The 24,814-nt window shown below is 50.4% G+C and overlaps 2 protein-coding genes across 3 annotated transcripts in view; both read right to left on the reverse strand.

Annotated features, from left to right (window-relative positions):
* NLRC3 (NLR family CARD domain containing 3) overlaps positions 1 to 17,391 on the reverse strand; it is a 34,278-nt gene extending 16,887 nt beyond the window's left edge. The window contains exons 1-5 of the mRNA XM_032397754.1: positions 16,862 to 17,391; positions 3,667 to 3,758; positions 3,211 to 3,272; positions 2,745 to 2,923; positions 893 to 2,665 (exon numbers count right to left, since the gene is read on the reverse strand). Coding sequence (XP_032253645.1) covers positions 893 to 2,665; positions 2,745 to 2,899 — 1,928 coding nt within the window. The 5' untranslated portion in view covers positions 2,900 to 2,923; positions 3,211 to 3,272; positions 3,667 to 3,758; positions 16,862 to 17,391. The remainder of the gene's footprint in view (positions 1 to 892; positions 2,666 to 2,744; positions 2,924 to 3,210; positions 3,273 to 3,666; positions 3,759 to 16,861) is intronic.
* A 2,856-nt stretch (positions 17,392 to 20,247) lies between these two features.
* The window catches only part of SLX4 (SLX4 structure-specific endonuclease subunit), a 21,808-nt gene continuing 17,241 nt past the window's right edge, over positions 20,248 to 24,814 (reverse strand). For both annotated transcript variants that reach the window (XM_032397697.1, XM_032397698.1), the window contains exons 13-15: positions 22,692 to 22,791; positions 21,734 to 22,150; positions 20,248 to 21,331 (exon numbers count right to left, since the gene is read on the reverse strand). In XM_032397697.1, coding sequence (XP_032253588.1) covers positions 20,941 to 21,331; positions 21,734 to 22,150; positions 22,692 to 22,791 — 908 coding nt within the window. In that variant the 3' untranslated portion in view covers positions 20,248 to 20,940. The remainder of the gene's footprint in view (positions 21,332 to 21,733; positions 22,151 to 22,691; positions 22,792 to 24,814) is intronic.

Here is a 24,814-nt window from a genome sequence, read left to right on the forward strand (position 1 = left end):
GGCATCACGGCCACAGAGGCACCCAGGCCGACGTTTCCATCGTGCTGCAGCCCCCGCTGTGTGGCTCAGGGCTCTGTGCTAGCACACCCACCACGCTCAGTGTTTTCCCGTGAGGGACTGAAAGGCTCAGTGTTTCGAGCCCCAGGATTCCTACCCGGAGGGGTGTCTTCCCAGCAGCCCCTCACACCCTGTGAGTCTATGGGACACGAGTTGTTAGCTCTCCTCCTCCTGAGGACGTGGCACCTGCTCTCAGGTCCGGAATGGCCCTGGTCTTACAGCCTTCCTAAGGTCCAGAGCACTGGGTGGACTCTGGGCTGGGGGTGGGGTGAGTGGGTGTGGTGTCTGTCCCCACTGGGATGGTTCACAGGGTGTTGGAGGTTGAATTGTGTTCCCCAGAAAGATAGGTGGTTCTGACCCCCCAGTGCCTCAAGAATGTGACCTTATTGGAAATAGAGTCATTGCGGCTGTAATTAGTTAAGATGAAGTCATTCTGAGCGGACTAGGCCTGCAGTCCCACATGGTTGGTGTGCTCAGCTGAGGGAGCACTACACGAAGACAGAGACACAGAGGGCGAGTCCGTGTGCCACAAAGACGGGAGTGATGTGTGGACAAGCTGAGGATGCCAGCAAACAGCACACACTAGAGAGGCAGGAACCGTGTTCCCCTACAGGTTTCAGAGGGAGATGAGCCCTGCTAACAACTTGATTTTGGATTCTGGTCTCCTGAGCTGTGAGAGAGTAAGTTTCTTATGCCTTAACCCATCCACGTTGTGGTCCTTCTTTACGGCGGCCCCAGGATGCTGACCCAGGGGCGCGTGGTGGAAGGGACGAAGCTTCCGGGGCCTCTGCCCCCCCAGCCCGCACATATGGCGCAGCCCGGCCCCAGCGCCCACCTCAGGCTCCGGCAGTACAGCAGCTGCGGCAGCAGGCTCTGGAGGACGCCCTTGCTGAGGCGCAGTGACAGGCTGGCCTCCCGGGCGCAGGCGTCCGACACCTGCAGGAGATAGGCCAGGGCGGCGCGGTGCTGGGGGCCGGTCAGCGCTGCCAGGCCGCCGCTCTCCATGGCCGCCTGCACGCCGCGGGCCAGCTCCGTGTGCTGCAGCTCGTGCAGGCAGCGCAGGATGTTGACCGCCCGGGCACAGACGGCCACGTTGGGGCGTAGGCAGCCCTGCAGGAGCTCCGCCACCTGGGCCCGGTAGCCCTGCTGCTCCCCCTGGGCCAGCAGGGAGCCCGCCAGCAGGGCGTTGACCTTCGGGGACAGAAGTCCTGAGAGGAAGCGCAAGAACACATCCAGCCGCCCGTCCTCGGCCTGCATGGCCCGCTGGGCCGCACTCCGGAAATGGGTGAGGAAGCCGAGGCGGGGCCAGGACACGCCTCCCTCGGTGAAGAGGTCAAAGATGGCCCTCTTGGACGCGCTGTAATAGTACGCGGCTGCCACGAACTCCTGCAGGGACAGGTGGGTGAAGCAGTAGGCTGTCGAGGAGGCCAGGGTCTCTTCCCGCCGCAGGAAGCAGCCGCACAGGGCGCTCTGCAGCAGGGCGAGATCCACGCCAAACGCCTTCAGGTCCTGCTCGTAGAACACGTACTTCCTCCTGACCAGCCCGTGGAAGGCCAGCCGACCCAGAGTTCCCACCATCTTGCGGCTGCTGTGGGCCACCTGCTCGATGCGAGGGCTCGCCTTGCCCTTCTCCTGCCCGTCCCCACCGAGGGCCATCCTGAAGTACCAAGAGTAGAGCTCGCACAGGGTCCTTGGAGTCCACGGCTCTGCGTCCTGGGGCCCCGGCTTGCTGCGGCTCAAGTGACCCAGTGCCGACCCTGCGAGCCGGCAGAAGGCCGGGACCGTGCACATCAGGTACAGGGCCCTGTCTGCCTGCACCTGCCTCAGGACCCAGTCTGAGAGGGCGTGGTCCTCGGGGAACATCTCCTCCAGACACACCTTGATCTCTTCCTCGGTAAAGCCCCGGATCTCTGTCATCCGGTCCACCAGGCCCCCTGGGATCTGGCCAGCCACGCCGGGGCGGGAAGTGACCCAGACAGAAACTTCCGGGAAGAGGTTGCCTCGGATGATGTTGGTGATCAGATGGTCCACCTGGATCTCCTTCTTGGGGTCTGTGCACGCTACAGTGTTGGAGAAGTCCAGAGGCGTCTTACATTCATCCAGGCCGTCCAGGATCAGGAGGATTTTGGGTAGGGCTGCTGCCACCAGGCCAGACTCCCCAGTGTGCGGGAAGACGGAGCGGATGAGTCTGTCTGCAGACAGCTTCTCGTGGGTGTTGAGATCTCGGAAGGTCAAAGGTAGCACCAGGGAGAAGTCCTTGCCGACCTGTCCCCGGGCCCAGAGGTGGACAAAGTTCCTCACCAGGGTGGTCTTGCCCACGCCAGCTACCCCGATGGTGATGGAGATTCGGGGTGGGATAGACACCCGAGACAGAGGCAGGAAGAGTCTGTCCAGGGCGATGGTCTTGGCCGGGTGCCAGCCCCCACGTGTGGTCTCCACCTGAGTGAAGTCATGTTCCTTCAGCTGCAGGTCTGTGAGCCCCTCCACCAGCAGGAGATTGGTCAGCCTGGGCGAGGGGCCGCTCAGCTCCGGGCTGCCCTTTGCCCTGTTCAGCAGAGCCTCCTGGCACTTCTGTATCCTCGAGTCTGTGGGACAGAGGCCAAAGGGAAGGGTTGGGGAGGATGGGGGAGGGGAGGGAGGGGTGAAGGGGGAGGGCCGGGGGACACCCTCCCATCTTCCTACCATCACTGTGTGGCGTCCTGTCTGCGGTCTGTGGGGCCTGGGAGCCCTGACTGCTCTTCCCGGCCAGCAGGTCCACGAGGGCTTTCACCTGCCCTGCCGGGGAGCTGGGGCCTCGGCCCTGGCCTGCCTCCCCACCCGTCCGCACCTCCTGCTTCCTCATGGAGTCCGGGGTTGCCACCAGGAGCTGTGAAGAGAGGGCCTGAAGTGCTGTGTGCCGTGTCACCACCCTGGCCTGGGACAGGTGAGTGAGCCTCCAGGGATGGGGAGGCATCTACTCTCTGTCCTTCCCCAGACTGCTGGTGGCCCTCGGTCTGGCCTCCACGAAGGGCTTGGAAGTGCTGTTTGTTCCCAGATGGTGAGAGGGGCCCCTGATGCCAGGAGCATGGCTCAGACATGGGGGGCCAGTGGATCAGACCCAGGGCTAGTGGATCAGACCCGGGCCCGGGCTGTATCGTGAGCTCTGCCACTTACTGGCTGTGTGACGCTGGGCAGGCCGCCTGAGCTGCTGGTGCGGTGGTGTCCTCATTTGTGACCTGGAAATAGACAGGAGGGTAAGGGCAGTTCCGCTCACACGAAAGGGCGAATGAAGGGTGGATAGGTGGAGCCCAGGGGCCTCTTAGGACAGTGAAGCCACTGTGCACGGTCCTACAGTGGTGGGTTCGTGCCATGGTGCGCTTGTCCAAACTCCTACAGTGGACATCGCCAGGAGTGTTGCTGTTTATCTCAGTGTTTCCCTGGGTCTCCTGACCCTCAGCAGCGCTGTTTTCCACAGCCACAACGAGGTGGAGCACCTGCTCACATTCCTTTTCCTCTCTGAGGATTTGAGTGAATCCCGTAGCCAAGGCTGGCCGTCCCCATGTGTCCCTCCCTCAGCTAAGGTGGACACTGGAGGACCCCAAGCCCACCCTGCCCTCTTCCTCTCCTCACCTGCAGCGGGTGGGATGTCCAGCCCACGGCAGCCCCTCCGCTGGGCCCCACGAACTCAGGGGATGGGGGTCGGCCATCCCTTGTCCACAGGTCTAGGAGAGAAAACAGGACACAGCACTGGGCAGAGGTCCCAGCTAGTGCTCCAGGTGGCAAGAGCTCACTGAGATGGGTCTGACCCATGCCTCCCAGCCCTGTGGTTCTCTGGGTCTCAGTGACAGTCACTTACGAGGGGTCAACTGGCTGAGCCCCAAGGGTGCAACAGACTCCCTGACCTTGTATTTGCATTGGGCTTTCCTAGCGTTTTAACTCAGGATGAACCTTTTTACCTGGAAAATGCTGAAAGAAGCTCAGAGACAAGTAAAGTAGCATTTTCCAGCCATTCTGTTCATAGCACTGTTGAAGAACTAACTAGCGCAGTGAATTCAGGGTAGATGGTGTCCAGCCCAGCCGGGGGAATCTGGGAGCGTTAGTAGAAGGCCAGGCAAGGCCACGCTCCTTATACTTCCTCAGATCCTCTCGCTGTTCTCACGCTTTTGTTCTTCTAAGTGTCAAAACCGAGGAGAGTAGAAACCAGTTTTGGACTGAAATCGCGTTAATGTGTATAGACTGGTGTGGGTGTCATTGGTCTTCCTTTAGATCCTTTAGTAAAACTGTTTTCCCTCATGTGGATCTTGCCAATCCTATTTGTATTTAGATATTTTTAAAGATTTTTAAATTTTTATTTATTTATTAGAGAGAAGCGAGAGCGAGCATAGGCAGGCGGTGGGGGAGGGGCAGAGGGGGAAGCAGGCTCCCCGCTGAGCAGGGAGCCCGATGTGGGGCTCGATCCCAGGACCCCGGGATCATGACCTGAGCTGAAGGCAGACACTTAACTGACTGAGCCACCCAGGTGCCCTGAGGAAGGCTTTTTTTAAGCAAGACATAAAATCTTGGATCACAAGGGGAAGACTAACAGACTTGCCTTAATTTAAAATTTCCAAATAACACTAAAAGCCATCAATCAAATTGAAAGAAAACCTCAAGCCAGGAGTCAACCTTTGCAATATACATGAAAGAGCACTAATATCCATGATATATAGAGAGCTCTTGTAAATCAATAAGAAATTAATAAGTAAACAAATAGAATTATTTGGATACAGACAGATACAGACAGATAATTATGGACACAGATAGAAATAGAGAAAAGGATACAGATAATTCATGGAAGTATAAATGACCAAGACATTGAAAAGATGCTCATTTTCGCTAAAGATCAAGAAAAAAACAAAACAATGAACTATTTTTCATCTGACAAAGATTATAATGACGTAACAGGCTACATTGGTGAGAATGTGGGAGTGGTAGGAATCGTAACACAGAGTTGGTGAGAGGGTAAATTAGTATACGATTCTGGATCGTATTTTGCCATTATCTGTTGCTATTAAATATCTTTTGACCCAGAAGTTCCACTTCTGGGAATTTATTCCAAAGAAATAAGTGGATAAGTGCACAAAGATGTGACCACAAGGATGATCCTGAAGCATTCTTTGTAACAACAAGAAGTTGAATGGGAAATACCTAAATTTTTGTTCAAAGAGGTTTGGTAAAGTTATTGAGGCCCAATTATACAATGGAAAACTCTATGGCCATAAAAATTAATAAGGTCAAACTAGAAAAGTGTTCACGGTGTATGTTTTAGCTATTAATGTCATAAAGGTTTTAATCACCTTTTTGAGGTATAATTTATATACAAAAAATGCACCCATTTCAAGCATACAGCTAGATTAGTTCTGACAAACGTATACACCCCTGTAACCACTACCACAGTCAAGACCTTGAACAGGTCTTCCTCCAAAAAAATCCCCTTGTACACCTTTGCAATCTGTCCCAACCACAGCCCTCTGGCCCTGAGCCATCGATCTGCTCTTTTTCTCTAAGATTAGTTTTGCCTTTTCTAGGATTTCATATAAATAGAATCATACAGATCTACATAGGGTTTTTTTCATTTAAAAATTGTGATAAAATAGGAGTGTCTGTGCGGCTCAGTCGGTTAAGAGCCCCACCTCCAGCTCTGGCTCTTTAAAAAAATAAAGATTTATTTTTTGAGAGAGAGAGAGTGTGTGTGTGTGAGTGTGAGGTGGGGAGGGGCAGAGGGAGAGAATCCTCAAGCAGACTCCTCACTGAGCGCAGAGCCCCATGCAGGGCTCCATCTCATGACCTGAGAGGAACACAAGAATCCAACGGTCAATCGGCTGAGCCACTGAGGCACCCCCTTGCTTTAAATTCTTGAGCGTATACCCACAAGTGGAATTTCTGGGTCATATGGTAATTCTTTTTTTAATTTTTTGAGGAACTGCCAACTTGTTTTCCACAGCAGCTTTACCATTTTACAGTCCCACAAAAAGTGCATAAGTGTTCCAATTTTTCCACTTTCTCACCAATGCTTGTTTTTCCTGTGTTTTTGATAGCAGCCATCCTAATGGATGTGAGGTGGTATCTCATTATAGTCTTGATTTGTGTTTCACTAATGATGAGTGATGTTGAGCATCTTTTCATGTGCTTAAATGCCTAGTTGGATATCTTCTTTGGGAAAATATCTATTGAAATCCTTTGCCCATTTTTACATCCGGTTGTTTTTTTTGTTGTTGAGTTGTAAGAGTTCTCTATATATTCTGGATATTAATCCCTTATCAGATATATGATTTGCAGATATTTTCCCCCATCCTGTAGGGAAAAGTTCCCTTTTACTCTGTGTGTGGTGTCTTTTGATGCACCAAAGTGTCCAATGCTCATGAAGCCCAATTTGTCTATTTCCTCTTTTTTTACCTATATATACCTATACCTTTGGTGTCACATCCAAGAAATCATCACCAGATCCCATGTCATGAAGATTTGTGCTGTTTTCTTCTAAGAACTTTATTGTTTTAGGTCTTACATTTAGGTCTTTTATCCTTTTGGAGCTTATTTTTGTATATGGTATTAGGTAAGATAGGTAAGGGTCCAACTTCATGCTTTTGCATGTGGATGTCCAATTTTTACAGCACCATCTGTTAAAAAGACTGTCCCTTCCTCATTGAACAGCCATGGCACCCTTGTCAAAAATCTTTTTACCATATAAGTGAGGGTGCGTTTCTGGGTTCTCTGTTCAATTCTGTTGGTCTGTATGTCTGTCTCTATGCCAATATCACAATGTCTTGATTACTGTAGCTTTGTAGTAATTTTTGAAATTAAGAAGTGTGAGTCCTCTAGTTTTGTTCTTTTTCAAGACTGTTTTGGCTGTGGGGGTCCCTTAAGATCCCATTTGAATTTTAGGATGGATTTTTCTATTTCTGCAGAAAATGTTATCGGGCTTTTAATAGAATTGCATTGGATCTGTAGATAGCTTAGGGTAGTATGGACATTTCAATAATATTAAATCTTCCAATCCATGAACATGGGATGTGTTTCCATTTATTTCTTTAATTTCTTTCAGCAATGTTTTGTCACTTTCATTGTGCAAGTCTTTCACCTCCTTGGTTAAGTTAATTCCTAAGCATTTTATTATTTTGGATGCTATTGTGAATGGAGTTGTTTTTATAATTTCTTTTTCAGATTGTTTATTGTTTACATATAAAATTACAATTTCTATTTGTGTGTTGACTTTGTATTCTGCTACTTTGCTGAATTAATTTATTAGTTCTAAAAATTGTTTTGTAAAAGATCATATCATCTGCAAGCAGAGATGATTTTAATTCTTCCTTTCCAATTTGGATACCTTTTATTTCTTTTCTTGCCTAGTTGCTCTAGCTAGAATTTCCACTACTATGTTGAAGAAAAGTGGTAAAAGCAGGTATCTATATCTTATTCCTGATCTTAGAGGAAATGCTTTTAGACTTTCACCATTGAGTGTGATGTTTGCTGTGGGTTTTTCACATATGGCTTTTATTATGTGGAAGTAGATTTCTCCTATTCCTAGTTTGTTGAGTGTTTTGTTTTTTTTAAAGATTTCTTTACTTATTTTAGAGAGAGAGAGAGAGCACGAGTCAGGGAATGGACAGAGGGAGAGGGAGACAAGCAGACTCTCTGCTGAGCAGGGAGCCTGATGTGGGGCTCAATCCCAGGACCCTGAGATCATGACCTGAGTCTAAATCAAGAGCCAGACACTTAACCAGCTGAGCCACCAGGTGCCCCAGGGTGTGTGTTTTTTTTTTAATTGATTTATTTAAGTAATCTCTACACCCAATGTGGGGTTCAAACTCATGGCCCCAAGATCAAGTCACAAGCTCTTCTGAGTCAGCCAAGTGTCCCCTGTTGAGTGTTTTTATCATAAAAAGATATGTAGGGGCATGTGGGTGGCTCAATTGGCTGAGTGTCTGCCTTCAACTCAGGTCATGATCCTGGGGTCCTGGGATCGAGTCCCGCATCTGGCTTCTTGCTCAGCAGGGAATCTGCTTCTCCCTCTCCCCCGCCTGTGCTCTCTCTTTCTCAAATAAATAAATAAATCTTTAAGGAAAAAAAAAGGATATTCAATTTTGTCAAATGCTTTTTCTGTATCAGTTGAGATGATCATGTGGTTTCTTTATTCTGTTGATGTACATTACATTGATCAATTTCCCTATGTTGAATCATCATTGTATTCCAGGAATAAATTCCTGAATTTATTAAATGATTAAATTTATTAAATTCCTGAAATTTGTTTTTTGTTGAGGATTTTTGCATTAATGTTCATAAGGAATATTGGTCCATAGTTTTCTTTTCTTGTAATGTCTTTGGCTTTGGTAGACTGACCTCATAGAATGAGTTAGGAAGGGGTGCCTGGGTGGCTCAGTTGGTTAAGCCTTTGGCTCAGGTCATGATCCCAGAGTCCTGGGATCAAGCCCCGCATTGGGCTCCCTACTCTGTGGGGAGCCTACTTCTCCCTCTCCCTCTGCCTGCCGCTCCCCCTTCTTGTGCTCTCTCTCTGTCAAATAAATAAATAAAATCTTTAAAAAACAAAAAACAAAAAAAACAAGTGCCCTTCTTAATGCTCATTGCCCATGTAGCCCATTCCCCACCCACCTCCCCTCATCACCCCTCAGTTTGTTCTCTATCACTAAGAGTCTCTTATAGTTTGTTCTCCTCTCTCTCTTTCCCCCCTTTCCATATGTTCATCTGTTTTGTTTCTTAAATTCCACATATGAGTGAAATCATATGGTGTTTGTCTTTCTCTGACTTATTTCACTTAGCATAATACCCTCTAGCTCCAACCATGTCATTGCAAATGGCAAGATTTCATTCTTTTTGATGGCTCAGTAATAGTCCATTGTATATATATATACCACATCTTCTTTATCCATTCATCAGTTGATGGACATTTGGGCTCTTTCCATAGTTTGGCTATTGTTGATAATCTGCTATAAACATTGGGGTGCATGTACCCCTTCAAATCTGTATTTTTATATCCTTTGGGTACATACCTAGTAGTATAGTTGCTGGATGTGGGGTAGTTCTATTTTTAACTTTTTCAGGAACCTCCATACTGTTTTCCAGAGTGGCTGCACCAGTTTGCATTCCCACCAACAGGGCGAGAGGGTTCCCCTTTCTCCCCATCCTCACCAACATCAGTTGTTTCCTGTGTTGTTAATTTTAGCCATTCTGACAGGCATGAGGTGGTATCTCTTTGTGGTTTTGATTTGTATTTCCCTGATGATGAGTGATGTTGAGCATCTTTCATGTGTCTGTTAGCCATCTGGATGTCTTCTCTGGAAAAGTGTCTATTCATGTCTGCTGCCCATTTCTTAACTGAATTATTTGTTTTTGGGGTGTTGAGTTTGGTAGGTTCTTTATAGATTTTGGATACTAATCCTTTATCAGCTATGACATTTGCAAATATCTTCTCCCATTCCATAGTCTGCCTTTTAGTTTTGTTGACTGTATCCTTTGCTGTACAGAAGCCTTTTAACTTGATGAAACCCCAACAGTTCATTTTTGCTTTTGTTTCCCTTGCCTCTGGTGCTGTGTCTAGTATGAAGTTGCTATGACTGAGGTCAAAGAGGTTTCTGCCTGTATTTTCCTCTAGGATTTTGATGGTTTCCTGTCTCACACTTAGGTCTTTCATCCATTTTGAATTTGTTTTTGTGTATGGTGTAAGAAAGTGGTCCAGTTTCATTCTTCTGCATGAGGCTGTCCAGTTTTCCCAACATGATTTGTAGAAGAGACTGTCTTTTTTCCATTGAATATTCCTTCTTGCTTTGTCAAAGATTAGCTGACCATATAGTTGTGGGTCCTGTAGTTGATTTTTTGTAGGGAAAGGTTTAAATTCCTTTCATATTTTCTTTTGTGTATATATTATAGCTATTTTCTTTGTGGTTACCATGGGATAACATTTAACATCCTGAAATTCCAACACTAATTTGAATTTATACCAGCCTAACTTCACAACATACAAAAACTTTGCTCTTTTACAATTCCATCTGACCCCTTTTGGTTATTGATGTCACAATGTTACATCTTTATACATTGTGTGCCCTCAAACATAATGATTTTAAAAAATTCCTTAGTCTCTTTTCTTTAATTTTTAAAAATTTTTATGTAATCTGTACACCCAGTGTGGGACTTGAACTCACAACCCCGAGATCAAGAGTCACATGCTCTACCAATTGAGCCAGCCAGGCGCCCATTCTCTAGTCTCTTAAATTATGTAGAAACAAAATTTGGAGTTATAAACCAAAGTTACAGTACTACTAGCTTGTGCATTAATTTTTTTTCTGTAAAATCTGCTAATAATCTTATTGAGGATCACTTTATGTGATAGTTTGCTCTGTCTTGCTGATTCTAATATTTTCTCTTTGTCTTTTGAAAGTTTGGTTATAATGTGTCTTAGTACGGGTCTCTTTGAGTTAATCTTACCTAGAATTTGTTGAGCTTCCTGGATATTTTATAGTGTATTTTTATATGGAAAAAATTAAGGTATGGAGAATTATGATAGGATACCTTTTGGAGGGGGCGCGTTGTGATAATCAGATCCCATTTTTGTCTGGCGTTATATAGAAAAGCTGGAAATATAGGACAGTGTGATTAAGAAATTGTTTTTTATTTTGTAAATTTCTTTTTTCTTTTCTTTTTCTTTTTTTTAAGTAGGCTCCATGCCTAATGTGAGGCTTGAACTCACGACCCTGAGATCAAGAGTTGCATGCTCTACCAATTGAGCAGCCAGGTGCCCCTATTTTGTAAATTTCAGTTGCTTAGATTTTGCTAACAAACATTTATTACTTCCCCACCTCATTTAAATAGATTGCTTACAGAATTATAAAAGTAATACATGCTCATTAAAAACATTTAAATAATATAAAAGCAAGTAAAGTATATACTTCACTTTCATTCCCTAGGAGTAACCTTTTCTGGTTGATGTTTTGTTTCATTTTTTATTTTTTATTTTTTTATTTTTTTTTACTTGACAGAGGTAGAGAGCACAAGCAGGGAGAGTGGCAGGCCGAGGGAGAGGGAGAAGCAGGCTCCCTGCAGAGCAGGGGGAGCCTGATGTGGGACTCGATCCCAGGACCCCGGGATCATGACCTGAGCCGAAGGCAGTCACTTAACCAACTGAGCCACCCAGGTGCCCTGTTTCATTTAATTAGGTGCTAGTGCAATAGGGAAAATGAAAGAATAAAAGGTATCAGGATTGGAAAAGGAAAAAAAAACTGTCCCTATTCACAGTTGACATGATGGTATACATTGAAAATCCAAAGAATCCACAATTGATTAGAACTAATACATGAACTTAGGTTTCTGAACACAAGATCAATACATTAAAAGATCATGCAGGTGGCGCCTGGGTGGCTCAGTCGTTAAGCGTCTGCCTTCGGCTCAGGTCATGATCCCGGAGTCCTGGGATCGAGTCCCGCATCGGGCTCCCTGCTCTGCGGGAAGCCTGCTTCTCCCTCTCCCACTCCCCCTGCTTGTGTTCTCTCTCTTGCTGTGTATCTCTCTCTGTCAAATAAATAAACAAAATCTTAAAAAATAAATAAATAAATAAATAAAATGTTGAGTTATCTACTTTAAAAAAAAAAAAAAGATCATGTATATTTCTGCTTACTAGCAATAATGAAATTGAAAGTAAATTTTTTTTAAGATTTTATTTATTTATTTGACAGAGAGAGACACAGCGAGAGAGGGAACACAAGCAGGGGGAGTGGGAGAGGGAGAAGCAGGCTTCCTACTGAGCAGGGAGCCCGATGCGGGGCTTGATCCCAGGACCCAGGATCAGGCTCAGGTCATGATCTGAAGGCAGACGCCTAACGACTGAGCCACCCAGGCACCCCGAAAGTAAATTTTTGAAATATTTAAAAAGCAAATACCTAAGAATAAATTTAACAAAAAATCTGTAAGACCTCTACACTGAAAACTACAAAACAATACTAAGAGAAATTAAAGAAGACCTAAAGGAGGGATTTACCATATTCATGGATTGGAAGACTTAATATTGTTAAAATGTCTGTTCTTCCCAAATCGATCTATAAATTGAATGACTTCCTAATCAGAATTCCAGCAAGCTTTTTTGGTGAGGAAGGGAGGGTAGAAATTGGCAAGCTGATTCTAAAATATATATGTAAAGCGAAAGACTCTGGAGTAGCCAAAATTATTTTGAAAAAGAAGAACAAAGCTAGAAGACTTATACTACACAATATCAAGGCTTAGTGTAGAGCTTTAGGTATTGGCATAAGTGCAGACAAATGGACCAATGCAGTACAACAGAGCATACAGAAACAGACCCACGCGTGTATGGTCAGCAGATGTACAACAAGGCCTCCACTGTAGTTCAGCGGAGAAAGGACGGTCTTTATATTAAATCGTGCTGTTCCAATGGGATATTCTTATAGAAAAATGGACCTTGACCCCCTCCTTCCCACCATACACAAAAATTAATTCAAGCTGGATCATAGATCTAAATGTGAATGCTAACACAGCCAAGCCTTTAGAAAAAAGTACAGAATACCTTCAGGAATTTGAGCTAGGTAAAGACTCGATGGAGCACAAAAAAAACACTAACCAGGAAAGAAAAGAGTGATATATTGGGATTCGTTAAAATTAGGGATATCTGTTCAACAGAAAACAGTTTTAAAAGGGTGAGAAAGCAGACTGTCTCCAGTTTGTATAGGAGATGTCTCCAATACATTTAAAAATCAGTAAGAGACAGCCCAGTTAAAAATGAGCCAAAAAATTGAAGATATGTCACAAAAGATAATATCCTTAGTCATCAGAGGTCTGCCTGGGTGGCTCAGGTGGTTAAGCATCAGACTCGTGATTTTAGCTCAGGTCATGATCTCAGGGTCATGAGATCGAGCCCTGTGTCAGCCTTTGTGCTGGGCATGGAGCCTGCTTAAGATTTCTCTCTCTCTCCCTCTGCCCTTCCGCCCTCTTAAAAAGAAAAATTTTAAAAATAGTAAAATATATATATAATTAAAAATATATATATAATACCCTTACTTATCAGAGAAATGCAAATTAAAATCACTTTGGAAAAATGTTTGGTAGTGATAAGACTAAATATGCCTATTTTTGTGATCCAGCCATTCTCTGCCTGGGTATATACCCAACAGAAACAAGTGTTTATATCCATCAAAACAGTGTATCAGAATATTCTAGCAGCTTTACTCATGGTGTCCAAAAAAGTGGAAACAACCAATATCCATCAACAATGGAATGGGATTCCTTTTTTTTTTTTTTTTTTTTTGGTACATTCATACAATCAAGTCCTGCATACTAATGACAAAAAATAAACCACTGACACACTCAGCAGTGTGGCTGACTCTCGCAGACATGTGGAGTGAGAGAAACGAGAACATACTCTGTGATTCCACTTACGGGGAGTTTAATGTCAGGCCCAACCAATGAGGCGATTGGAGTCAAAACAGTGGCTGCCCTTGGGGGCGGTTCCAACTGGGCAGGGGCCTGTGGGAGTTCTGGGGCACTGGAAACCTCTACACATTGATCTGGATGATCAGTATGATCATTGATTGGTACGGACACACAGATGTATACATATGTAAAACTCCACTGAGTTCACTTTACTATCTGTAAGTTATAGGTCAGTTTAAAAATGGTCATGGGGCACCTGGGTGGCTCAGTCGGTTAAGCATCTGCCTTCAGCTCAGGTCATGATCCCAGGGTCCTGGGATCAGGGAGCATCGGGCTCCCTACTCAGCGGGGAGTCTGCTTCTCCCTCTCCCTCTGCCCCTCTCCCCCTGCTAGTGCACTCTCTCTCTCTGTGTCAAATAAATAAATAAATAAATAAATAAATCTTTAAAAAATAATAAAAATAAAAACAGTTATGCTAGCAGCTATCTACAAATGTAAATGTGCCTAAACCCAAAGGAAGCAATGTTACTGCGGCCTCTTAGTGCATGAGGCCAGGATGCTAGGGCCTCTGTCCGGCTGTTGGCCCAGGGCTGGACTCCAGAGGCCCCCACGGGTGACAGACTGCTGCTGCTGGGGGTGGGGTGGTGGCTGGGAGTATGAGGGGACCATGGTGAAGAAGGGCCAGGCTCAGAGCCTCTCTACTCTGGCAGGACAGTGTCTAGAGCACTATTTTTTAATTTAATTTTTTATTAAAATATGTACAGCATAAAAATTGCCATTGTAACCATTTTTTAAGTGTACAATTTAGTGGCACTGAGTACATTTACAATGCTGTGAGACCATCACCACCAACTACCTCTAGACTTTTTCATCCCCCAAGCAGGAACTCTGCCCCTACTAAGCACTAACTTCCCGTTTCCCTCCTCCCAGCCCCGGGCACCCACCCTTCTACTTTTTGTTGCTATGAATCTGACTACTCTAGGGACCTCATATAAGTGAAATCATATAGTATCTGTCCTTTTGTGTCTGGCTTCTTTCACTGAGCATGGTATTTTCCAGGTTCATCCTTGTTTTAACATATATAAACATTTCATTCCTTTTTAAGACTAAATAATATTCCATTTTATGGATAGACCACATTTTGTTTATCCATTCATCCTTCAGTGGACATTTGGGTGGTTTCCACCTTTTTTCTCTTGTGAACAAATGTTGCTGTGGACACGGGTGTGCAAATACCTGTTCACATCCCTGCTTTCAGTTCTTTGGGGTATATGTACTCAGAGGTGGAATTGCTGACATACTGTCCTTCTATGGAGCACTGTTTTGAAAACGCCTCTGCTTAGCACAACCACCTAGAGATGTATTTGGTGTGAGGTAGGGCCTCAACATGGGTGTAGTTTAAAGCCACCCGGGTATTGTAAGGAGCAGCCAGAATTGAGAACCGTTAGACCAGAGAGGCTGGGCAAGTGACAGAGGAGGGACAACAGCACACAAGAGTGAGGGGAGAGGAGATTGGACTGAGTCTGTATGGGAAGGTGGGAGGGGTGAGCCTCTCCGTGTTGGAAACCAGTGCTTCCTCTGCATCAGACACCCATCTTTGTTGCCCTGCTGACCTCAGGGCTAGAGATCCAGATTTAGCAAATTAAGATACAGGACACCCAGTAAAATTTGAATTTCAGATAAACAGTGGTTCTTTCAGTATAAGTATATCCCAAGTATTACATGGGATATACTTATACTTTAAAACCCAGGGCCTATATCGGAGGCTGACAAAAGAGCTCCCCTCATGGGACAGCTACCTGGCTGCTCATGTGAACAGGGCCTGTGTGCAGCCCAGATGCTGCCCTGCAGGGTGGAACTCGCCCCAGACCTCTGAGTGGAGTGTGATCTGGTGGCCACACGTCCACCAGGGACAGTCAGGTCCTGTCCAGTGTAGACAGCCTCTAGGGAGAGTGGGAGGAGGCCCCGCCAGCCTCAAGGGGGGGAAGACGGGGGGCGGGTGGGCCTTGGGCTGCCTTGGGGGATCTGAAGGCCAGAAGTCGGTCAGTATGAGAAGGTCGTGGGCAGGGCCAGGCCAGACAGACGCCCCTCCCCAGGAGCCTGGCTTCCCCTTGCTCATGCGTCCTCCGGAGCCTCATCCATTGGGTAGGACGCAGCAGAGGACCTGTGCTCCCTGGTGTTGCTGTCACTCAGGTTCGACAGCTGAGCTTCAGTCTCATCCCTGAGAAGACACAGGTCCCGACTGACTCATCGTCTCTGCCAACAGGTCCTGTCTTGTCCTGCGCTCCCCTCCCCCGGGGCCTGAGTCCTAGCCATCTGTGGCCCGTGCACGACAGCCAGCCTCTCTCTGCCCGCCTGCACGCCGCGGCTGCAAGGGTCCTGCAGTGCTGACCTCCTGCCTGGGCTGCCCTTCCCTCAGGCCACGGCCTCTTGGGTGCTCCTCTCTCCCAACTCCCTGCCCCCACCCTGCCTCCCAAGGCCCAAGAGGGCAGTCCTCAGCCCCCTTGAGGTAGCCCAGCACCATGGCTACAGACCACTTGAAACCAAACAGCCTTTTGCAGAGGTGGGAGCAGTGGTGCCTTTGCCGCAGGACATGGCCTCCTGCCACTGCATTGCCCCTGGGACAGAGGAGGGCAGCTAGCCTGCGCCCCCACCTGGGAGCCAGCCATAGGGTGGCCTCTGATGGCCAAGAGTGAGACCCTAGCTCAGGGAAAGCCTTGCCCCCATTGAGGAGACCCAGAGGAGCCCTGGGAGCCCAGGAGCCTGGCCATGGGGAGGACCCCACGGCCAGCAGCCACCCCTGGCCCACCTCAGTGGCACCTCTTCTGAGAAGGCCTCTGTGGTTACCATCTCTGTCAGAATGATGAGCCTCATCTCCATCCGAAGGTGTGGCTGGAAGAGACCCTTCAGGGCTGCTCACCCAACACGAGGGTGGTGTTTGTGCTGGACCCCAGCCTTCCTGCACCGTCTACCCTTGGCCCCTCAGGACCCTGGGGCAGGTCTGGTACTGTCCCCCTCATCTTACAGGTGGAAATGGGGTGCCAGGAATGGAGCCCGGGTCTGCAGGTTCCAGGTTTCAGCCCTGGGCTGCCCGGCTCAACCTCCCTTCTGCCTGCCTGCAGCACTTTCTGGTGACTTCCTGCTCCTCCTAGCCCATCATTGGTACCTGGGGAGCTGGGCTTTGTCCCCTCGGCCCATCATGGGCTGTCCTTGGGCACATGTTTATTCCACACGGTGAACTAGTCCTGCTCAAGCAGCTCCCAGCACCCATGGGGACATCTCAGTGCCACCCAGCCACTGCCCCCTAGAGAAGCTCAGACCTTAAAAGTCACGGTCCTTCCTGCCAGCAGTCTCTTCTTCCTCCCCCGTCCTGTGCTGAGGCAGCCTGGGCTTGACTTACCTCCCGGGCCTCGTGGTCCTAGGGATGCCGAGACTGGGGGGCTGGGGATGCTCCATCCCGGTGCTCCCAGGCTCAGCCCTGCTCCAGTGGACGGAAGCAGCTGCGTGGTGGTGGGGATGTCCTGGGATTCTCTGTGGCCAGTCAGCTGGGCCCCGAGCCCTCAGGATCTGTGCAAGGCAGGAGCAAGGTCCTGTGGGAAGGGATGGGGAGGTGCTGACCGTGCAGAGCAGTGGGGTTGCAGCCCGCCGGCTCCTGCAGTCCCCCAAGCCCACCAGCTGTCATGGCAGCTGGGGCTCCTCACCTCTTCCTGTGCCTGGCTCCACCTCAACCCTCCTTCCTGTCTGATTTCAAAAGCCAACAGCCTCTCAGACAAATCAATGAGCCGCGGCTGCCCAGATTGGCTCTGTCACCGCCCCGTAAGTCAGAGAGGCAGGGGGTTCCGCCAGGATCTGGATTTGAGGACCCCTGTAGACGTCATGCTCAGGAGAGGGGTTCAGCCAAGGCCACAGAGGAAGACAGTCTCACCACCTGCAGACCTTTACTTTTGGGGGGCTCTAGGGAAACTAGACTACCTGCAGGGACGTTCAGTGACTTGCCCAAGGCCACACAGCAGGAAGCTGGCCACTGTGGAGCAGAGTCCTCTCACTTCCAGGCTGGCATGCTCTGCTGTGGCCGAGGCCCTCGTCATCCTGTCTAATCCCCCGTGCTTTGCTCTCTCTAGCACCCAGCAGGCACCTGCGACCCAGCTGTACCCCACAGTGTCTTCCCAGAGGCAGGCCGGCTGCACCCTGAAACAGCAGAGTGTGGCAGTTCCCTCAGGCCCCGGAGGTGGGCCTCAGCATGTGGGCGGCACTGAGAGCAAAGGGGTGAAGGGGAAGGGCATGCCCAGAGTGGACGACAGGAGAAGCACGACAATAGAGGAAAAGTACAGGACATCCTCCAGTGACAGGGAGCAAGCCATGGAGACAAGGTGGGAGCCAAGGGATGGGTGCCTCACTTTTCCTAAAAAAGTCAACTGGGAGCCATTGATGGTTATAGAGCAGGAGGGTAGTGGGTTCAGATGATGTGGCAGCTTATGGATAAAGGGCGGTGGGAGGGGCTGTGTGCTTCTATCAGCCTGTTCTCCGGAGCTGTGTGCAAAGGAGTGGGGGCAGAGGGGCTGAGGTGGCAGATTAGAAGCACTCTGTGCAATGACACCCTTCTGTGCCCCCCTCCCTGCCACCCTTCCAGCAGTGCCTTCCGAGTTCCCAGCAGCTTGCCAGGTGCCAGGTGAGACGCATGGGGCTTGCCCTTGAGAAGCCTGCTGCGGCTGCAGGCCGTCAAAGTGCACTGTAGCCACGGCTGTGAGGTGCACTGAAGGCGTCTGAAACCAGGCCGCCCACAGGATGTTGGAAGCCGCAGGGGCCTGGTACGTATCCGTCACATGAAAGAGGCCAAGAGGCCCGCTCTGCTCCCCCCTCCACAGCTCAGGGAGGGGGGATCCTGAGCACAGGAGGAAGCAGCCTCCTCCATGGGGGTCTCGGGGCACTCTCCCCTGCAACTTTGGCCTCCACCTCACACAGATGGCCCATGGCCAGACAGGGCTGGTTCCTGGGCTCCCGCCGGGGGGCCGTCCTCCTGACTCTCCTGGGCGTTTGTATGTTTGGGGCACGGTCTCCCACGGTTGTTCTCACTCTGGGGCTCTCTGTCCACCCAGACCCGTGACAGCCAGACAGGCAGTGGCCTCGGCTCTTCCCAACTCAGAGACAGCTCGAGGCTTCCTGCCTTCAAGGGCGGGGGCCTCCCTGGGGGTTGTGCAGGCCCCTGGTGGCCCCCTTGCCTGGGCCCTGCTCGAGCTGGTCTGTGGCTCTCCTGTGGTTGCCTGAGTGACCATGGCCGGGCTGGCCACAGGAAGGGGACAGGCCTGGGAGGTCTCAGCACAGCAAAACCTGGGTGCCGCATGGCTTTCCACTGCTCCGGGGCTCAGCATGCTCTCTTCTTGTGCTAAGGACCCCTCACAAGGCTAGGCAGAGCTTCTGGAAAGGAGCATCTGCTCGCTGTGCAGCATGAGGTCCACTGCGGGCCCTGGTCCTCCAGCCTCACCACAGGTGCTGGGATGGGGCAGCTCACCATTTTCCTTCTCAACCAGCAAGCTGGACCTAATTTTCCAGTTACCCAGTTCAGTAGGTCTGGCTACTGTGGAAAGGTCAAGGACACTGCCAGTTCTCTGGTTGTAGGGCCGTCTTCACTGCAGTGCCGGTTTTTAACCCCTTTGCCTGCCTTGCATATGGGCTCAGGCCCTGGCCAGGCCCACTGCTGGCCCCTGGGGGCACGCTGCCCAGACCTGACCTGGCCAAGGCCCTCAGCCACCAGGCCTCGATTTCCCCCCCACCTTTCCCTGGCCTGCGGCTTTTACCTGTTTCAACCCCTCCCCCAACATCTTATCAACCTGCAGGTGGTAACCTTCTGCTAGTCTGGGCTGCCTTCCAAGGAGCAAGGGCTCCCAGTATACCCAGAGCTGCTCGTCTGAGTCCAGGGTCTCCACAAGGAGCCAGTGAAGCCAGGTAAGGGCTCCAAGTGGCCTCCCACCTCCCAAACCCCACCTCACATCCCTGAAAGTCCATACTAGGGTAGGAGAGCAAGTCCTTGGTATAAGAAACACAGGCCAGACTCCATCTTCAGTGTCCTGTGCTGTTAGCTGTGAGATCTGAGCCCTGGCATCCCACTGTTCCCTCTAACCCGTCCCTGGACGGTGTGCACAGGCAAGGCCCGGCCCTCTCCACCTGGTCATAGACCAGGACCCACAGCATGTGTTCAAAAAACCCTATTTCACCTCCCTGGATGCTGCGTGCACCTGAGGCCCAGCTTACAGTCCCCCTCTTGCAGGAGGCTGTCCCTTGAGGCCATCTGAGCACCAACCCTCACATCCGGCACAGGGACAGGCCAGTCTGGCTGAAGACTAGAAGCACCAGCTGATTTCTGACCTTTCTCCACGGGGCCTGGCACACAGGACAGAGAGGGCTTCACAAGTTCATCCTGTTAAAATGCAGATTCTGACTCAGTAGGTCTGGGCAGGCCCAAGCCGTGTCTGTAACAATCCCCAGGGTCACGCTGCTGGGCCCTGGGCCTCATCAAGGGCTGGAGCTCAGTGCTTGGTAGGGCTGTCTTAATGTGGGGCTACAGATTCACAAATATGGATGAATGGATGAACACACATCTCTTATCTATGAACCAAAGGGACATGAGGAGCCAGCAGGCCCGTCACCCTTTGCAATGAAGGACAGGCACAAAGGCCTTCTGCAGACACGGCTATGGGGGCAGCAAGGGAGCTGTGGGTGAAGCTCCCAGCCAGCTTCCCTCATTACCTTTCTGCAGTGTAGCATCTGGAAGATTTTTATAAAGCCTTTTTGTTTTTATTGCACATCATAGAAAATGGACTGCCCTGTATTTAAAACAGACGAGACATTCACAAGGATGTAGAGAGCCCAACTTTTCTTCCTTTCTGGCTGTCACCTGTGCTCCACACTGCTCCTGAGGCCGAAGACAACCTTACCACACCAACAAAGCCGGTTAACGAAGAACATGCGAATTCTGTGTGCGCCCTCCTGCACTGCCCAGTTTGGAAATTGCTGGTGACAAGGACAGGTGTCTGGGCAGGATGGCTGGGCCAGCAGAGCACCTGAGGCGTGGCAGTGTGAGAAGCTCGTGGACACCTGGTGTGCTGGCGAGGCTGGGATTACAGTCCAAGGGCTGAGACGGAAGTTGGGGCAGGGGCAAGCTGGCCCGGGGCATCCATCTAAGGCGAGGACATGTGCCTGACAGACCCCGCCCTGGCCAGCTGGTGGCTGCCCGGGGCCCTTGTGAAGCACCCGGGGGCATGGTGGGGTTAAAGGGAGACGAACTGTGGGCGCCGACAGAGGGAGGGGCCGGGGCCCTACATCCCGGGGGTGCCACGCTCCGAACACTACTCCGGGAAATGGAGTTGGGGACAGCTGACCCAGCTCGGTGCCATGGCCGGCCCCTCTCATGGTGGCTGGATTTGGTCCCCAGGCCCAGAAACACCCATGGAGGCCTGGCTCGCTGCCGGGGGCTGCGGACCCTCACAGGCTGCTGATGGCCAGGGGTGGGGAGGGGCGGACAGGCCTGGTGGCTCGGCCCCGCTTCTTGCCCACAGGCTGCCGTCTCTTCTGGTGGAGCTTCTCCTTCCGGGCTGCGGCGGTGGTGAAGGTGATGCAGTGGGCGTCCAGGAAGTCCAGCAGCTTCGCCGTGGCCACGCGGATGCCGTGCTGCTTCAGCCCGGCCTGCAGCTCTGCCAGCTCGAAGGGCTGGTACAGCAGGACCTTGCGGTAGAGGGCCGGCCTGGAGCGGATGTAGCGCCTCACGGCCTCCTCCGTGGCTGCCGTGTGCACTGCCGCCTGGGACGCGCTAAGCTCCTCTTCACCCTCTTCATCCTCTGCAGACTCAAAGGCCGCTCCAAACTCACAGGAAGAACTGAAAAGAACCAGACCAAAACATTTTGTGACGCTCCTTCTCTCCAGCACCCGAGACCAGGAGCCCCTTTGATGGAAGGAGTGTCTGTGTCCCCTGCGGAGCCCGACACCAGCTTGGATGGCCTCCCCGGGAGGCGGGAAGCTCCAGGCTGCCGTGCTCCTGGCACCCCAGCTGCCAGCCCCCTCACGAGAGCATCCTGTGTGGCGAGGACACGGGAGCTCCAAGGGTCTGCTCAGGAGGCTCACAGGGGACTGTCCTTTGCCCCAACTGGGTTTCCCACAGTTCAAATCCAGAAGGCAACGGGATTTCTCAACCTCAGCATTAGGCCTAGCTTATGCCAACTCACGGACCCGGGGTCAGAGGACCTATGAAGCCACTGGCCCTGTCCTCCCATCCCGTTACCTTTGTGAGCTAAAGGAGCTGTCACTGCTGTCCCCAGAGGAGGCCACCGATTCCTGGGATGCTGGGAGCTGGGCATCCCCATCAGGGTCTGGAGGCTCCTCATTGGCCTGTGACATGCTCATCGGAGGGATGCTTCCACCAGGCTGTTTCTTTTGCTGTCGGGGACCCTTGGTCTTAGTGGACTCCTTGGACCTTTGAGGAAGAGGGCCAGAAGTGGCCTCCAGCCGGGCATGGCCAACGGCCCTGGGAGCCTTGGAGGTCCTGCCGGCGTGGGTCTGGCTGTGAGGAGCCTCCAGGAGCACCTGTGAGGACTGGCTCTCATTCTCCGAGTCGGACTCCAGAGTCTGGTGAGTGTACTGGAATATCTCCTTCAGTTTTAGGACCATCTGGCGTTTGGGTAGAGGGCGGACCCCAAACCTGAATGGGGAAACAGGTGAACTTCAGCACACAGCAAAGAGTTATCAGCAAATTAATGGCTTTGTGTAAATGAAATCTTACATGCCTGACTTTTGTGAGCATTCAGAGGTGTCTATTCTGCATACCAACTGAGCTTACTCTGAAGAATACTCCAGAAGGGCCATTCCCAGGTTTGGCGATGTTGGTAGTGATAACACCTCCAGGGCCCAAGGTAAAGAGCAGCACTGATTGGGATGTGACAGTTTTTTTGATGTTCTTTTAAAAAAATCAGGTCTCCTTATTCAGACTATTAAGGCAAGGGCCCATCTCCATCCACTGGGCACATGGAGATCTATCAACTGATGGGTGCCTGGAGTCTCATCTCTTAGCTTCTCAGGGAACTGGTAGTTTGGGGAAGAGCTGTCACACATGCTCCCGTCCCCCAGCGGCTCCTGTTACCAGAGCCCCACGGCCAGTCCTTCAGCTCCCAGCCCCACTAAGCCTGGACCTGCACAGCGGGGAGTGGACCACCCCTGAGCAAGTTTTCAAGAACACCACCCACCTCTCCAGTTCTTTCTTCAGTACCGGAGTCTCCATGATGGAATACCTTGGCATGGGTGTTATGGGCACTTTCGGGGGCAAGTTCTTCCGATTAGCACCTTCTAGGTAGAACAAAAGAAACGTTTCAGCACAAGGATCTGGACTGACCTCTTCTTCTTCTTTTTTTTTTTTTTAAGATTTTATTTATTTGACAGAGACACAGCAAGAGAGGGAACATAAGCAGGGGGAGTGGGAGAGGGAGCAGCAGGCTTCCTGCTCAGCAGGGAGCCCGATGTGGGGCTCGATCCCAGGACCCTGGGATCACGACCTGAGCCAAAGGCAGACGCTTAACGACTGAGACACCCAGGCGCCCCTGGATTGACCTCTTCTGAGCTCAGCAATAGCACCAAGAGAAATAGGGCGTTTGAAGAAAGCCCATCCACCATTCTGCTCCACCTTTCACCGCTGGACGTGAGAACGGTCTTCCCGTTGGAAAGAATCACACACATGTGGCCAGGGCCACGGCCCCGTGCGGTGCCAAAGCTGTGGGAACAGGGCCGAAAGCAGATTCGTGGCTGCCAGGGGCCGGGGGGAAGGGGCACCGGAGTGACTGCCAGTGGGTGCGGTGAAAATGTTCTGGGACTAGCAGTGATGGCTGCCGAACACCGTTCAGGTAGGAAAAACCACTGAACTGTGTGGTCTGGCTTTTGTTTTGTGGCTACCATCTGTCACCCCATGCTATGATACCACTGTCCGTATTCCCTGCTGTGACTTACTCATTCCATAATTGGAAGCCTGGATCGCAACCCCCGCCCCCGCCCCGGCCCCGTTGTTCATGTACTAAAAACCACTGAATTGTATATTTTAAAGGGTGAACTTTATGGTATGTAACAGCTCAATAAAGCTGTTACTTTAAAAAAGAAATTAGTATTTTAAAGCAAATGGAACAACTCAGGAATATATGGACTTTGGTTCTTATCCTTTTTATGAGCATGGAGCCCTTTGAGACTCCAGTGAAAATAGGCTATCTCCTAAAAAAAGCACAAAATTCTTTATATAATTTGAGAAAAGTTGTCACCTCCTGGAAGTCCACCTCAAGTTTCAGACTAAGGTCCCTGGTCTGAAGTCTGGTTCTCATAGCACCACCTGGGAACGGGTTAGAAATGCAAATTCTTGGTCTCCGCTCTGGGGTGGGGCCTGGCCACGTATGCGGGAAGCTCTCCAGGCAGTTCTGATCCCCACTCAAGGCTGAGAGAGCCGGTCAGTCATGCCCAGCTGGTCTTGGATTTTGGGAGGAAATGCAACACCAGGTCGCATGCAGATCCTCTGCCCACAGGCTGCTTCCCTGCGACCAGCCACTGCTTTGCACAACCCTGCCCCTTCCTGGCTCTCCCAGCATCTGCCTGGCAGCGGAGCAGATATGGGCAGCAGCACCTCAAGGGGCTGACCCTCGAGACCCTGATTCTCCTTTATGACTGACATGAGCTGGGAAACTACACCCTTCCATGGGCTTGGGGGGGTAGATGAGGGAGGACCGAAACTCACAGCCAACACCCCACCCTCACCCCATCTGCTGTTGTCTTAAAGCAAACAATTCAGAGGCACTTAGTACATTCAGTGTCCTAATTCACTGCAACCACCACCTCTAGCTCCAAAGCATTTTCATCACCCCCAAACGAGGTTCTGTACCCAGCATGCTCCCCGTTCTCCCCTGCCCCCTGTCCTGGCAACTGCTTGTCTACTTTCTGTCTCCACATATTTGCTCACTCTGGACATTTCAGATAAATGCACTTGCATGCTGCGTGGTCTTCCGTGACTGACGTCTCTCACTGAGCGCCATGTTTTCGAGGTTCATCCACGAGGTGACATAGGTCAGTACTTCATGCCTTTCTATGACAGATTATACTACACTGTACGAATGGACCACGTTTTATTGGTCCACTCATCAGCTGATGGACATCTGGGTTGTCTCCCCCTTTGGGCTACCGTGAGTACGGCTGCTGTGAAATCTGTCCGTCCTGATCTCCGTTATTCTGGGAGCGCTCACAGGAGGGGAGCAGCTGGGTCCTCATGGCAACGCTCTGGGTAACTGTGTGCTGTGGAGCTAGAGGTGGTGGTTGCAGTGAATTAGGAGATAAGGACGGA

The sequence above is a fragment of the Phoca vitulina genome, unplaced genomic scaffold (assembly GCF_004348235.1).
Source record: "Phoca vitulina isolate PV1807 unplaced genomic scaffold, GSC_HSeal_1.0 scaffold102, whole genome shotgun sequence".
Taxonomy (NCBI): domain Eukaryota; kingdom Metazoa; phylum Chordata; class Mammalia; order Carnivora; family Phocidae; genus Phoca; species Phoca vitulina.